Source organism: Rhopalosiphum padi, chromosome 3, assembly GCF_020882245.1.
Source record: "Rhopalosiphum padi isolate XX-2018 chromosome 3, ASM2088224v1, whole genome shotgun sequence".
Classification (NCBI taxonomy): Eukaryota; Metazoa; Arthropoda; class Insecta; order Hemiptera; family Aphididae; genus Rhopalosiphum; species Rhopalosiphum padi.
This window is the reverse complement of record NC_083599.1, coordinates 10,547,278-10,562,013: the sequence shown is the minus strand read 5'-3', so window position 1 is coordinate 10,562,013 and position 14,736 is coordinate 10,547,278. Positions and strand designations below refer to the sequence as shown.

General features: G+C 24.8%; 2 protein-coding genes across 2 annotated transcripts; one reads left to right on the top strand and one right to left on the bottom strand.

Moving 5' to 3' along the window:
• The first annotated feature begins 4,487 nt into the window (after positions 1-4,487).
• LOC132927349 (uncharacterized) lies at positions 4,488-7,826 on the top strand. The gene is made up of 5 exons (XM_060991859.1): positions 4,488-4,666; positions 4,755-5,546; positions 6,262-6,392; positions 6,484-6,648; positions 6,706-7,826. Exons 2-5 carry the CDS (start codon positions 4,841-4,843, stop codon positions 6,808-6,810), a joined length of 1,107 nt encoding a protein of 368 aa, XP_060847842.1. The 5' UTR covers positions 4,488-4,666; positions 4,755-4,840; the 3' UTR covers positions 6,811-7,826.
• A 2,796-nt stretch (positions 7,827-10,622) lies between these two features.
• Positions 10,623-13,828, bottom strand: LOC132927436 (protein-serine O-palmitoleoyltransferase porcupine). Its single transcript, XM_060991964.1, has 8 exons — positions 13,541-13,828; positions 13,327-13,471; positions 13,038-13,253; positions 12,745-12,973; positions 11,702-11,927; positions 11,520-11,638; positions 11,229-11,458; positions 10,623-11,161 (listed from the first exon to the last, which is right to left on the bottom strand). The coding sequence occupies exons 2-8, from the start codon at positions 13,400-13,402 to the stop codon at positions 10,686-10,688; spliced, it is 1,572 nt and encodes a 523-aa protein (XP_060847947.1). The 5' UTR covers positions 13,403-13,471; positions 13,541-13,828; the 3' UTR covers positions 10,623-10,685.
• Between the last annotated feature and the right edge of the window lie 908 nt (positions 13,829-14,736).

Genomic DNA, 14,736 nt, shown 5'->3' with positions numbered 1-14,736 from the left:
ATCACAGATGGAGATTGACGCGCGCTGTGTCTCACTCTTAAAATATAATCCCACAAAATGTGGTGAACGATGATGACTATGGCGATGGTTGTATCGTGTATGTGTATACTCCGATACTCGTAATATTGTGGACGTTTATAATTTATTTAGATGAGTGTTTTTTATTGGTACTACATAATATAACACGGCCTTAAACGCGCATTTTTTTTCGATTAGTTTGACAATAGTTTAGCCGGTTTAAGCTAGTTTAGGCGTTTAAGTGTTTAACGAATAGTTGGGGACATATTATTTAAAACTTTTTTTTTGCTTGTCGGCTTATTCAAAAATTTAATTAAATTTAAATTTATGTTGCATTTAATTTGTATAGTATATAACTATAATAATATCATACGACATACATTACTCATAGTGTATGGGCTGTGTTGAGGGCTTGACAGCCGACAGAGTTTTTATATGTACAATTGAATAGCAATTCATAATTTAATATTTTTTTCCTCTCAGCAGTCTCAACCACGAATTAAGATGTAGGTATATCTTAATTCGTGGTCTCAACTTCTACTAACTTACAACTGGGACAAAATGAATGATCGTATTATGACAAAACCGTATGAATCGTATGAAACTATGAAATAGTGATGTGCATACGTGCGTACCTACTGAGTACTTTACTCTATGTATACTCATACTAATACAGTAATACACAAAGTAATTTTGCTGTGTGGAGGTTCTTAGACCCATATTTTCCAATAGAGGCATATTTTGATTTTTTTTTTACTTTAAACAGTTGTTTTATGACTAGGTAAATCTAATGATATTTCATGTGATTCGAATGTATTCTATTAAAAAAAAAAATGTTGTATTTAACTAATTTTCAATAATAATGTAGAGTTTATAATAAATTTAAATTGTGTTAATATAGGTGTGTGACGTACGTTGATAGTGAATGTGTGTAGTTAATAACAATAATTGCCGCGAAAATGTTGAAATATAAACTCATATATTAACTTATTTATTTAATTTTCGTGTAGAAACGTACATTTTATATAGGTATATGATATTATGATATCAATACTAATATAAAGTATTATATAAATATATATTATACTAGTATAAAGACTTAAGTTGATTTTTATCTACTATGTCCTTTGTGGTAACTTGCATTTACTCTTTCATAGTTCATTCCCGTATCATAAATATGACGATGAGTATTAAGGACTAAGGTCTAAGGTAAAGGTTTATAAATTAATCTTGCCTGTTTAATTACTTTTATCGAAGTAGCAGAATAAAAACTCACAGGAAAAAAATCTCTGGAATTCAATATTTAACACACGGCATTTTCAAGTGATTGGATACATTTGATTTTAAATTTTAAAAAATTTTAAAACGTTGAATAATTCAATAATATTAATATTTAATTATATATTCATAAATAATACTTATGGTTAATTACCTACCTAAATAATATACAAAATTACATAGATATTGCATAAGTTTAACAATTTAAAAACAATTTAAAATTAAAAATGAAGTTTAAGAATCTATATTTATTATTTAATGAAAATTAAAAAAACCAAATTATTTATGATGTCGAAAATTAACATTGATTAAAAGTATTCCATATTATTTTTAGTGTGTATAAATTCATAGATTTGAGAATCTCAGAGATTTGATTGAATTTTAGGGGGAGCTTAAATCTTTCTTTGCAAAATTAGACGTGTATGGCTTTGCCCCCACATTCCCTCACTATTATAAATATTACCTTCAATACACATTAACTACTAAATTACCAACTACAAAGGAAAACTACTAAATAGTACGCAATATATAGTATAATAAATATTTTATTATTTTAGTATAATAAACCTATTTTGATTATCAAATATATCAATACTGATATTGATATCTTTTTCAGTGTATAATATTGAAAAGTTATTAAATTTGTCTTGTAGCATACTCGTACGTATATAGCCATGTCTTAACTTTGCACATTGCAGAAAAGCTTCATTCACATGTAGCCGAGCTGATGCCTGATTAGTATTGATATTGCTACTTATAGTAGTTTGTATAAATTGGGAAACACACTTTTAGAAATATTTTGTTTTATTCTTTCATAATTTATTTAATTTCCTGATTGCAAGGTGCTGTTTTTTGCTACATTCGTCTCTGATTGAATATTGAATTTCGGAAATTTCTATTTTTGTCATTGCGATTATGCGATAACAATCCGTCGCGATGTCGCCCGGAGTATAGTTATGACAGTTATGTATATGTTGTAATAATTATTATATTGACAATTTGGGAAAAAAAATATTTTGTAAAGTTCCAAGATTTAGGAAATTGTAAAATAAGACCGATGTCCGACCGGCCACGTGACTTTGAAAAGTTTTCAATAATTTTGGGGGGATCTTTCGATCTTTTTTTGGGGGGGAGGGGCTAAGTCCCCCAAGTACCCCCTATCTCCGCCTGTGTGTATAATATTAAGTGCATAGTTTTTTTTAAACTGAATATAAATAATTATATACCTTGGTTCATAATATATGCTGTTTTGCATTGAGACACTTGTATTTTAATAATATTTTTTTTCATGAAACCATATCAAAAATTTTCACGAATTTTTAATTTAGAATGGTAAAATGTTTTAAAATGTTTCATTATATGCTATGTTATTTAAATTTTAAAGTTAATTTTCTTTTAAATATAATGATTATTGATTAGATGAGAATGTATAATGACAATAATTATTGTTAAGATGGTTCTATTAGTGATTGGATTTGTCATGCATTTAGACCAATAAGCTGGCAAAAAGAAACATATTTCTAGACTTCTAGTATGTATAGTCTATTTTTAATTTAAAAAAATAATTTGAATTCGTTAGTCTCTTTTTTATTAATTATACTCTCGCTGTCACTTATTAGTTATTACTTACATGAGTTATGACTAAGGGCACTAAGGATAGGGACTTATAAAAGTTTGCATGTTTTCTACTATTCATAACTTAGTGATATAAACATTTGTTTCATAAAACCAGGAATCTACTGTAATTATTTTTTTTTTTGCGTATTTTGCATATTTTATTCTTTTCCATGTGTATATTTTCTTATATTTTTAAATTTAAATTCAAATTTTTTTAAAAACAATCTTAATATAAGTACCTAAAAAGAATATTCAATAAAATTAGTGTGGGTCGTGTTTTCCTCATTTTTGAGAACATTTATAGTTGAAAATACTTGAAATTATGAACTACCGATATATTTTTGTCTACACACAGACGATACATAAATCGTATACTTATTTTTTATTTATTTTTTTATTTTTACATTTTACGTCTTCATTACTTACAAAAAATTAAATCATAAAAATTATACATGAAAAGCTTGTGATATAAAGAGTAATATAATCTTAAATAAAATGTATCAATGCGTATGTATAAATAATAAAAATAATAAAAAAATTAAAAAAAATGAACTCGATCGAGAAAGAAAAAAAAGAATATACAAATAATAAACATTTTACACACAGTAATAGAAGTAAGACTTAAAGTATTTTAAAGAACAACCAATAAACTAATTTATACCTATATTGTATTATTTCTTGGCTGTTGCAGTTATAAGTATAACAATTATACACTTATACGAGTCTGCCGCTGTCATGAAATACTTATCATTGTTGTTACTTGTTCGTCTACTTTATATCTTTTATTATTTAATATGGTTATTAGTTATTTTTCTGGTAGTATTTTCAACGTTCGTACCAGTATGGCAGGATTCCTTTATACTTGAGATTAGTAGTCAATGTTTTGTACTTGCATTTATTTATTTATATTTTACAAAATATATTAATAAATAATAGTATTACCTAACAAAAAAAATAAATATTTTTCTGATATAGTGTAGGTAGTCAAAATATTTTAGTTTTTTAAGGCATATTTTAAGAGCATAATATTTAAGTGGTTTTGCATATTTAGTGATTTTTTAGGCCATAAATAAATGCATATTTTAATGATTTTAAGAGCATGAAGTTCCTAGCTCTAGTTAATACTTAAAAAGGTGAATTAATAGTTTAACACAAAAAACACTTACGGCCACAAAATTAGAAATTGTCTAAATTTTTTTCTTTAAACAATAACCTAAATAACCACTAAAAGCTGCCATAATACTATTTTTGAAATTGGGTAGGTACTAGATACACAATAATATCTATGTATTATTGATATTATCTATGCATTATAGATATTTATTAAATAATTTAATAACTTTTTTTAATATTACTGATAAAATTGATATTTAATAGCATAATGTCAATAATAATTAATAATAATATTAATAATAAATAATAACATTAACTATTTATCAATCTTGATTCTTGAATAATGTCTTAAATATAAATATGTTTATTAAAACTCCTTTTAAGATTTATTTAGGCAATAAATTATTCAGTGTTGTGGTTACCTGCCTTATCAGAAGCGATAAGTGATAGATGTACTAATGTACAGGAGTCATCGTAGGAACACTACGAACTATATTATAAAGTTTTTAATTTAAATTTTAATATTTTATGCTCTATCAGTATTATAAATTATAATATTTACTACTTGGTTGTAGTTGTATAAGTACGATTTACCGTTAACCGTTAGGTAGTAAAAATGATAGTTACATTTACAAAGTAGGTATGTAGAAAAAAAATTTAACTTCCTATTTACGTGTAATTTCTATTTAGTAATTTGAAATAAATTTAATAAATTTTTATTTACTTAGAATATTTAAAAAATAATCAAAAATAAATCGAGGAAGCTTCAAAGTTAATGCATATCATAACATATTCATAAATCTTATCTGCAGCTATGGTGTTTATGTATAGAAGCATAAACGGCAATAAGTCCAAAATATGTGCTTTGCCAATGCCTTTATTAATGGGCTTTGTCATTGGCATTATGTCAGTTTATACTTATTATTTGCTGTTGAATTACGAAGACAACACAAAGTTAACGCCAGTTCCAGTTAAAAATTTTAACAGTGAAATAAAGATGAACTATAATCACCATCTAGTGGATTTAACAAAACCAACTATAAATCATAATACATCTATTTTGTGTCTTATATTTATTAATAATATAGACTCATTACTTATGCAACACAATGTTTGGCTCGATAAATGTGGCGACAACAAAATATATGTGAGTAAACAAAAGCACAAGTATATTGGACAAGTTGTAACTGATACGTATTCATCACAACCATGGAAATATTACTGTCAGACTATAATGTATTTACATAACCAATATAATTCACATAACATTAAATATGATTGGATATTTTTGGCCAAAGATAATGTTTGGTTAATTTATGAAAACTTATTACATTTAATATCATTATTGAATGTCAATAAACACAAACATAATTATTATGCCGGACAATACATTAACGATATATTAAATATTAATGCAGGAGTATTGTTTAATACAAATACATTAACAGCGTTAGTGCATTTAATCAGTAATATGGATGGTTGTAATTCGGAAATATCCAACAATGAAAGTCAAATGTTAGGTGAGTATTAAAAATAATTTGTATTGTTTTATAAAATTTAATTTAGTGCCAGATTTAGGAAAGTAGAACTCTTGGTAGTTTGATTAGGTTAATTTCAAATTAACCTTTGATATCATCCTATTATTCAATTGTATTTTTAAATCTTATGTATTATTAATTGTGTTGACATTTTGACAATAGTTGTCTATTGAAACATATATAATAAAATATTTAAGGGTGAATATGAAGAAAATTTTGATTACAAACCATACAGAATACCGTGAAAGTGTAATAGTACATTTACCTTCTTTTTAATTTACACATATTCATCTTATAAGGAATAGCTTATTTAAAAGTGTGATTGGTAATTAAATATTATTAGATACCATCAGGATTTAATATTTTAATTAAATTATTTATTTGTCTACACATGTACTAGTTAAGCGATCCTAAATCTGACACCATAAATATGTAAATTCAAGGTTGGGTAAATGTTGTTAATTTTATTTTAGCTAAGTTAAATCTAATAAAAATGAATTGAATAATTTAAATTAAATGTATTTTGTTCCACATAATGTTTCTGTGAATTTTCTGTGTGACCAATATTATAATTATAGAGTATTTGATTAAACATTTAAAACTAATAAATATAGTATAAACATATTCATTTATTAATGCCTAAACTTTTATGAAATTGAAGATAATTATATCATTTTTATTTGCTTGTTTTCAATAGATTATTATTTAAGAAAACTGAATAATGTTATACCAATTAGTAACATGGATTCATATGGCTGTACCTTGTTTCATTCAATAAATATTTTCAATGCTTTTAATGTAAAAAGCCTGAGACCTGAAATACTTAATGTACGTTAGACAAATTAAAAATATATTTATAATCCATTAGTCTATTACATAAAAATAATATTGTGTATTTAAATAATATTATGTTTTTTAGAAATGTATGAGTAGATTTGCTATTACATTTCAACTAGATTTATCTTCAAATTACTATGCAATGTTTTACAAGTATGTCTTATACAAAATAAGATTAGTAACCAAACAAGATCTAATGTCTAACTCTAATAAAATTATATCAGAACCATCTCCTGAAGACATAAATGTAAGTTAAACTCAGCTCCATTTAATTATATTTATTAATTAATGGTTTTTACTATAGATTTGGAGGAGAGAAGCACTTTATGAATTGAATCTCGATCCTAGTAATACATCACAAACAGATTTTTTTTACTACTGGTCAAAAAAGCGTCAAATTATATTATAATTGTTAATTTCTTACTATTTAAATTTAGGTACATTGGTTGTGGTTTCAGTGGTATGGTAAAGTTCTAATTTATCACAAACAAGTATTTTTATCTAATTTTTACCAATAAATATTCTCACTCAATTTATATTAAAAATTTTGCTTTAAATAGAATTTTGTTTATCATACTGTTTCAGTGGCGTCGATGCATCAGCAACTTTATGTTGCCAACTAGACCTAATTAATTTAACCACTCACCACCTACTACACTATAAATGTACATCATAATCAGATGTGTACAAAATATAATATACATTTTTTTGTGTGATATTTAAAACATTTATTCTAATTTGTCTACCTAAAAAACCCACCCACCCAAATATATTGTGGTCGCAACAGATAGATATAGGGATCGGCGTCACTGTACTTTTTTATGAAATATCATTATTACTCATATAATATTATATTCTTTGCCGTACCATTGTGATATTCTTTTAAAAACAGGGTAATTTAAATAAGTGTTTATAATTTGTTTTTTTAAGTTAAGTATTATGTAATAATTAAGTATAAAATTGTAATAATGTTTTATGCATATAAGTAACTTCTAGTCTGTAAATTCTAGTGAAATTTTTATTTTTTATTTTTATTTATTCTTCAAGAAGATAATGAGCCCTACTGAACATGTTCAAATTATGCAACTATTTGTATAAATAAGATTTATTTTTATTTTTTCTAATGAAGTTTGTAGGCAGAAACAGTTGATCTTTTAATAAATTGTATTTTAAATGTAAGATATTGAAACCTATATAAAATGATACTTAATTATTTTTACTTATTACATACATATCATATACATTATAATTTTAGATAATACTGTAAATATTATTTTAACATTTCTGTAAATTTATATGTAAATTTGTATTCTTGTCATATATGTATATTGTTTTCTTAGCATTTTTTTATTTTGGATAATGTTTATATGTTTTAATAAATTCACCGATTATTTAAAAAATAAAAATATGAAGCTACTGACTTGATTGGCAAAACATATAATAATATTATTAAAACTACAATAGCATACTGGCCACACTATTAAAGTAACAAGTGTAATATAATATTGTGTATACAAATAGCATAATATATATATAATTAGTCATAAATTATTCAACAATCATGATATGTTATTAAAATCACTATAGCTGTCATAGCTTTATGAGAAATCTATGATTTTTTTATTTTTTTAAATTTAAATATACGTTGATTTTGTTTAAATTAAATTTAAAAATAATAATTTAAAAAAATGATTTAATGGGTATATTGGGTAATTATTGGGAATTGAAATTTTATTCACTATAAACTAACATAAAGTATGCACTTATGTGCTTAAAAACACTGTTATATGCTTTAGTTTTTCTTTTAAATTTATAACTATAAGTAAAAAATAATTTAATACTACAATTTTGTTGATAAGTAAATAAAATTACTATTTTACAATGGGAACATTTAAAAATGAAACATAAAATTGAAATATCAAATTATAAAATAATAGAAAAAATTATTAAATTATTATGTTTTTTCGAACATTACAATTTACAATCAAACTTTGATTGGCGTCGCTCTGATGAATATACAATTAGAAATACATTTTATATGTTATTTATCATTAGCTCTTTAATAATTAATTTACTTTGAAAATTACATTAGACTAATCTGCAGTGAACAACAAAAAATTTGAAAATTATGCAAATTATACAAATAAATAAAAATAACCATTGAAATATGCAATTATGTGGAAAAATGTATAGTACAATTTTGTACTTTGTTTTTTATAGAATTTGTAAAATCTTAAAATGTATAGCTGATCTAATAATTATTTGATCCATTTAGTAAAAACATGTAAATGCATGAGCTTTCAGGCCTTTGTGACAATAATCATGTATATATATATATTACAGACATTACAGTTACTGTTTATTACAAAAAGTTTTTGTTTTGAAAATATGTTGAATATTTGTTCATGTAATTTAGTAATTTTATAACTGCATTTTTAAATAAAAATTGCATTTATGTATATATTTATTTTAGATTGTTAGAGGTGCATTATTACAATATATATACATAGGTTATTATACTAGGTCTCGGAGAAATTTTGGAGAGGTTACAACCCGTACCCCCACATTAGTTGCAGGAATCTAAGAAAAAAAATTCCTTAACAACATTTATTGGAAAAAAAAGCCCTATATCAGCTAAATACATTATTTGTTATTTTATTATGATTTACATAATTAAATATAACCATTAGTCATTACATTTATCTACATAACACTTCTTTAGCATATCTATAAGTATATAAGTATAATGTATATAGCTACAATGCTGCAATTTGCATTTAACATTGTCAATAATATTGTCATTTGTACCTACATAATTTGAAGACACTGAGGATAAAAATTAGAATAATTGTTTATCATTTGTATTATGAAATTAAAAAATGATTATTAATAATAAATTATTTAAATTATATACAAATGAAAATTATTTTGATTTTTTATCCTTTAACATTTTTTAAATTATGTAGGTATAAAGGACAAATGGCAATTATCGACAATTTTAAGTACAGATTGCAGCTATTCTTTTAGATATGTTAAAGAAGAGTTACATAGATAAATGTAATAATTATATTTAATTATATAAATCATAATAAAATAACAAATAATGTATTTAGTTGGTACGGGGCTTTTTTTTCCGATTACTGGTTGCGTCACTGCTCTGCATATTATAGTTTTTAAACGATATATTGATATAATGTAGCATATAAGAAAGGTAATTAAATTAATTTAAAAACTCTTATAAAAAACTTTTATATTTTTCATTTGTTTTTGTGTAAAAACTATGTATTAAATCAATTGGTAAAGAAACAAAAATTATGCGTTAGAAAATAGGTATAGGTATATCAATTGCACCGATTAATTCCTAAAAATATATATTTTGTATATAATATTATTGTAAATTACCATTGATTTTAGAACTGAAAGATAAGCCGTGCTGGCCATTTAGTAAAATAGGGTTTTAGTTATCAATTTATTATAAATTTACGCTCAAGACATCTCAATGACATTCAGTACAATATAAGTTGCCATACAACTCGATCATTTTTGTAACATATTGACTCTAGTTTCAACATATTATAAATTAGATAAAAAGAAAAGATAAATTATAATTATATTAATTATACTATTTGTATAAACTTAAATAACAAAAATTAATTTAACTAAGATAGTCTTATAATTATACGGGCAACCATTATTTTTTTAATGGCACAATTGATTTAATTTTTTAATATACCTTTTTTGTACTGGTGCAATAGATGTACATTATAACAGTAGTGTCCCAAATTCGGCGCAATAAAAAACACCGGTAGTAATGATTGCATTTCTCTTAAGTATACAGTTTAAGTTAAAAACAAAAGTGTATAATATTCCTTCTACTTTGTTTGATTTTAATGAGTTATCATTTCATAGCAATTAAATTTATAAAAATATATGTTATAATATACTACATAAATATGAATTATGTACATGTTTTATTCTAGTAATATTTCTTTTCATTGGATAACACAGCTGGCCAGTGAATATCTAATCTTGTTTTATTGGTTTTTTATTAATATTATAAGTATCGTTAATACTACTATATTTATATATTTAAATTATTTTACCATTTTTTTTTTTTTTTAATTGTTCTTTTTTGTAAATTTGTTAATATATTAATTCTTAGTTGGTCTTTTTAGCTTTAACATATTTTGAATTCAATTCAACTGGAATAAATAAAAAAAATGTTTTTTAATAAATATTTATTATGTTTACAAAAGACTTACATATTTAAGTATGATTTTATATTTAAAGTAGAATACTGATAAAAAACATAATCAACATTATAAAATGACTAAAGTATGATACTCGACTCCAAGGAGCAAAAGATTCTTGGTAAGTAGTATTATAAGAGTTGTCTACAGACATATCAATTACTGAACCAAGATAAGCTAAATGTATAATGTTTAAAATAGTAAACATAAGGTTAATAAACCAAAAGAACCAATTATTTTGGTTTAAGCTACTTAAGTAAGTTTTTGAATTATGACGGGGATATTTGTTTTTAGCATAATAAGAAAATGTGCTTGGAAATCTTGATGCTAATTTTGTACGAATTTGATGTTCTACATATGTATAAGCAGCAAGAGAAAGTAATACAGCTGATAAACGTCGTTCTAATCCATGTAATAGAGAGCTCACTAAATATGTGGTCCCCACGGCAATAAATCTGTTTCTTTGTTTTTTATTTTTGTTGCCATATTTTAGTACTTCTTCAAATACATCTAAATAAATATACAGTTTATATTAATTTACATAATAAATATAACAAGTTTTGTATTAGTTACTTACACTTTTTTAACCAATAGTGCATTGGTGCATTCCAATGAACAACAACGTGTAGAAGAGATCGTGGCCATTCCATAACCAATGGACGGGTTACTAATATTTCACTGTTGTATTCACTGTGGTATCCACAAACAGTTGCAAATACTGTAGATGCATAGGCTACGAAGTAATGACCAGTACGGAACTCCAAAGCTTGTTTGTACATAGTTAGAAAAATGTTAATAATTGAATTACTGTAACATAGAATTATAACAAATCAAAAACTAAATATAAACTGATTAAAATAGTTCAAACCTTTTATTATTGACTAATAAATGTTGACTAAACAGCCAATCCACAACACAAATTGATAAAACGAAGCAAAGCAATGAAATTATTATTCTCCATATTATACGACAGACTTTGGTCTTGTTCTTAAATGAAATAATAGGTATAAAAACAATTAATTATTAAAAAAAAAAAAATTAATGTATTACCCAATTAACAGAGAGTAAAAATGCATTTGAGTATTCTTGAAATGTCAAAAATGGACCCAGGTAAACAGTGCCTGCGCACATCATATAACCTATATATTGAGGAACTGAAGGAAACGTTTGTAATTTATTCGATTGAATATCAAATAATATTGCCATTGCTTTCATTGACATTAGCATATGAGCACTTTTGGTTTTTTGCCATTTTGAATCATTTGTAAAACATTCACTGTAAACATTTAGATTTCTATTAATTTTTTTTTTATGAAGATATTATTGTAATATTTGTTTTCTATCATATACATAGTAACAACATAGCATAATATGTTAGCATAGAATTTAGGAGAATCAGTCTTGTGTGTTAGTCTTATTGCAAGAGTGAATTCACATATTATTAAGATAAAAGTTAAGAAAATGATCAGTCTACAAATGTTAGATTTTTTTATATTTCAATTGTTATGTAAGTTATTTATACAGAATATTCAAATTTAAAAATCTCAATATCACAAAAAAGTTGAAATATTGTAAAAAGCACAGGTAATATTCTGGAATTCATGTATGATAATAGGTTATTCACTGTAATATTAAAGCTAAAAACACAAGATTAATTCAACTAAACGCAAATTTGTTATGTTACACATTGGTCAGAAAGAGAAAATAAAGTATAGTAAGCATCCTCTTGAGACTAAAACATAGGTTTTTAGTATTATTTACAAATATTTAACATTATATCATAATATTCTGAAATGATGTACCATTAATTTAAATTCTTTATTGAAAACATACAATTCATCTTTTCTTGACTGTAGCATAAAAATTAATTTATAATTTGAATTATAAGTTTGTAAATTAACTAAAAATTAATCATTTTAGATGTTAAACTAGTTACTATTCTTATGTGCATTTAAACTAAGTTATTACATTTCAAATTACCCATACCATTTAATAAATATACTTAACATCTAATATATAATAATAAATAATTAGCAATATTACTAATATAGATAATACTATTACTAATAATATGTATTTAAGTAAATACTCACCGATAGAATAATGTTAATAGAATTAAAGCAGAGAACACAATAGAAGAATGATGTTTTAAAGTCAATATACATATTATAGACACTATGTAACAGAACATAGGGTACAACACAATTTGTAGTATTAATTGATACACATCTCCATCTTCATGAAATATAATTAATGGTAGAACACCACATATGGCACACACTGTATGTAAGACAGCTTCAGGAACTATTTTGATTTTATTGCCTGAAACCGTGTTATGTTTTAGAACTTGTAGAAAAATAGTTTTAACATAATGTGTTTTACATACATATAACAATGAATAATCTGAAAAACATGCATAGAATAAGTGTAGTTCCCAGTAGATTGCCAGTACTCCAAACAGCAGGAACAACACATTGAGTGCACAACTGGTGAAATGTTAGATTGCTCCAAAACGAGGGTTCATTATGCATTTCTGAATTTACATTTGACTGATAATACTGATTCTCATCTTCTAATTGATCATCGTACAATTCATAGTAATCTAGTTATGTGAATTTTAAATTAATATTATTTACATTAGACATATTTAGTTTGTAATAATGATGATACTTTACCCGCTGGAAAGTTATATAAGTAGTCTCCGACATCGTTGTCACCACCGTAAGACAACGAAAACTGTTGTGTGTCCATATGGATTATAATACTTTTATAAGTATAACATACAATAAAAATCCAACATTTGTTTAGTCTGTATGTGTTCTATAACGTTGAAAATTATTTTTAAAAATTTAAATTTCAGACGGCCAGTAAAAATATATTATCACTTACATCTACCGTCGTCTGTAGAACATAATGTGATATAATGTAACCACAAACATAACCTAACCTAACGTAGTGAACAACTATTATGACTTTAGAACTACGTTACTGTATAGTTTATGATCGTAAACATTAAGTTTATAATATACTAAGATTTTATAATATAAAATAGTCTTATACTTTATAGTTCATAGATCTAACACTTGATCTGATAAAATGGATATGACATGAAAAACTGAGCCTGACAAAAAATAACATTGTCAAAATTTGGTTTGCAATTTCAGAAATAATAATATTATTTATTATTATGTCATATCACTAAATCCAGTATCACCGGTTATACCTATCTTGTGATACGAGTTTGGACGTAGTAATAATAATAATAATAATAATAATAATAATAATATTATGAATTATGAAATTATATAGCACGAACCAGTGGCGGATTAAGCTATTTGCCGCCGTCTCAAATTATAATATAATATTATAAATATATTTTATTTTTTATTTTTTAAGTGCGCCAAATTTGCCGCTCCAATCACCTGATTATTTTGCCTGTAGAAAACCCGACGCTGGCACGAACCATACGATTTAAAATAGTATTTAAGATAATTATCAAGACACCAACCTAATAATATAATTTATATTTAATATCAATGGATATTAATAATATAATGTATTAAGAGGACGCTTAACAGTATTTGTTGTCTCTGTGACTGTCTTACAAAATAGTGTGTAACATGGCAAGTTTACGCTCAGCAGTTCACGATTAGCTTCGTTTGTTTAAAAATTAGAGTGATCTATTAACTAATTAACTTAACAGTACCTAAGTGTATTTGTGAGTAGGTTTTTTACGAATATACAATTTTTTTATTGAGTTGTGTACAATAAATATATAATATATGTATAATAAATAATGCTCATAACAGTCGTAACTCACTAAAAACTAAAAATTTAACTATTGTATAAAACTAAAATACCAGTGCCGTACCCAGAATTTGTTTTCGGGAGAGGAGGAGGGGGCTTAAGCCCAAAAGCCCCCTCCCCTTAGATCGGCACTGTAACATACAAACACAGATACTTCTTAACGTACAAGTTTCACGATAGGTCGATTCGCTTTAATTTTTAAACTAACCAAGCCAGACGTGAACGGTGAACTGCTGCACAATTTTCCTATTTCAAAATATTGCATAATTTTTCCAAAA

Coding starts and splice junctions, on each gene's coding strand:
- LOC132927349 (XM_060991859.1), top strand. CDS start 4,841: ATGGTGTTTATGTATAGAAGCATAAACGGCAATAAGTCCAAAATATGT. Junction 6,393..6,483: donor TGAGACCTGAAATACTTAAT/GTACGTTAGACA, acceptor TATGTTTTTTAG/AAATGTATGAGTAGATTTGC. Junction 6,649..6,705: donor CATCTCCTGAAGACATAAAT/GTAAGTTAAACT, acceptor TTTTTACTATAG/ATTTGGAGGAGAGAAGCACT.
- LOC132927436 (XM_060991964.1), bottom strand. CDS start 13,402: ATGGACACACAACAGTTTTCGTTGTCTTACGGTGGTGACAACGATGTC. Junction 13,254..13,326: donor CTTATATAACTTTCCAGCGG/GTAAAGTATCAT, acceptor TCACATAACTAG/ATTACTATGAATTGTACGAT. Junction 11,162..11,228: donor GCACTATTGGTTAAAAAAGT/GTAAGTAACTAA, acceptor ATATTTATTTAG/ATGTATTTGAAGAAGTACTA.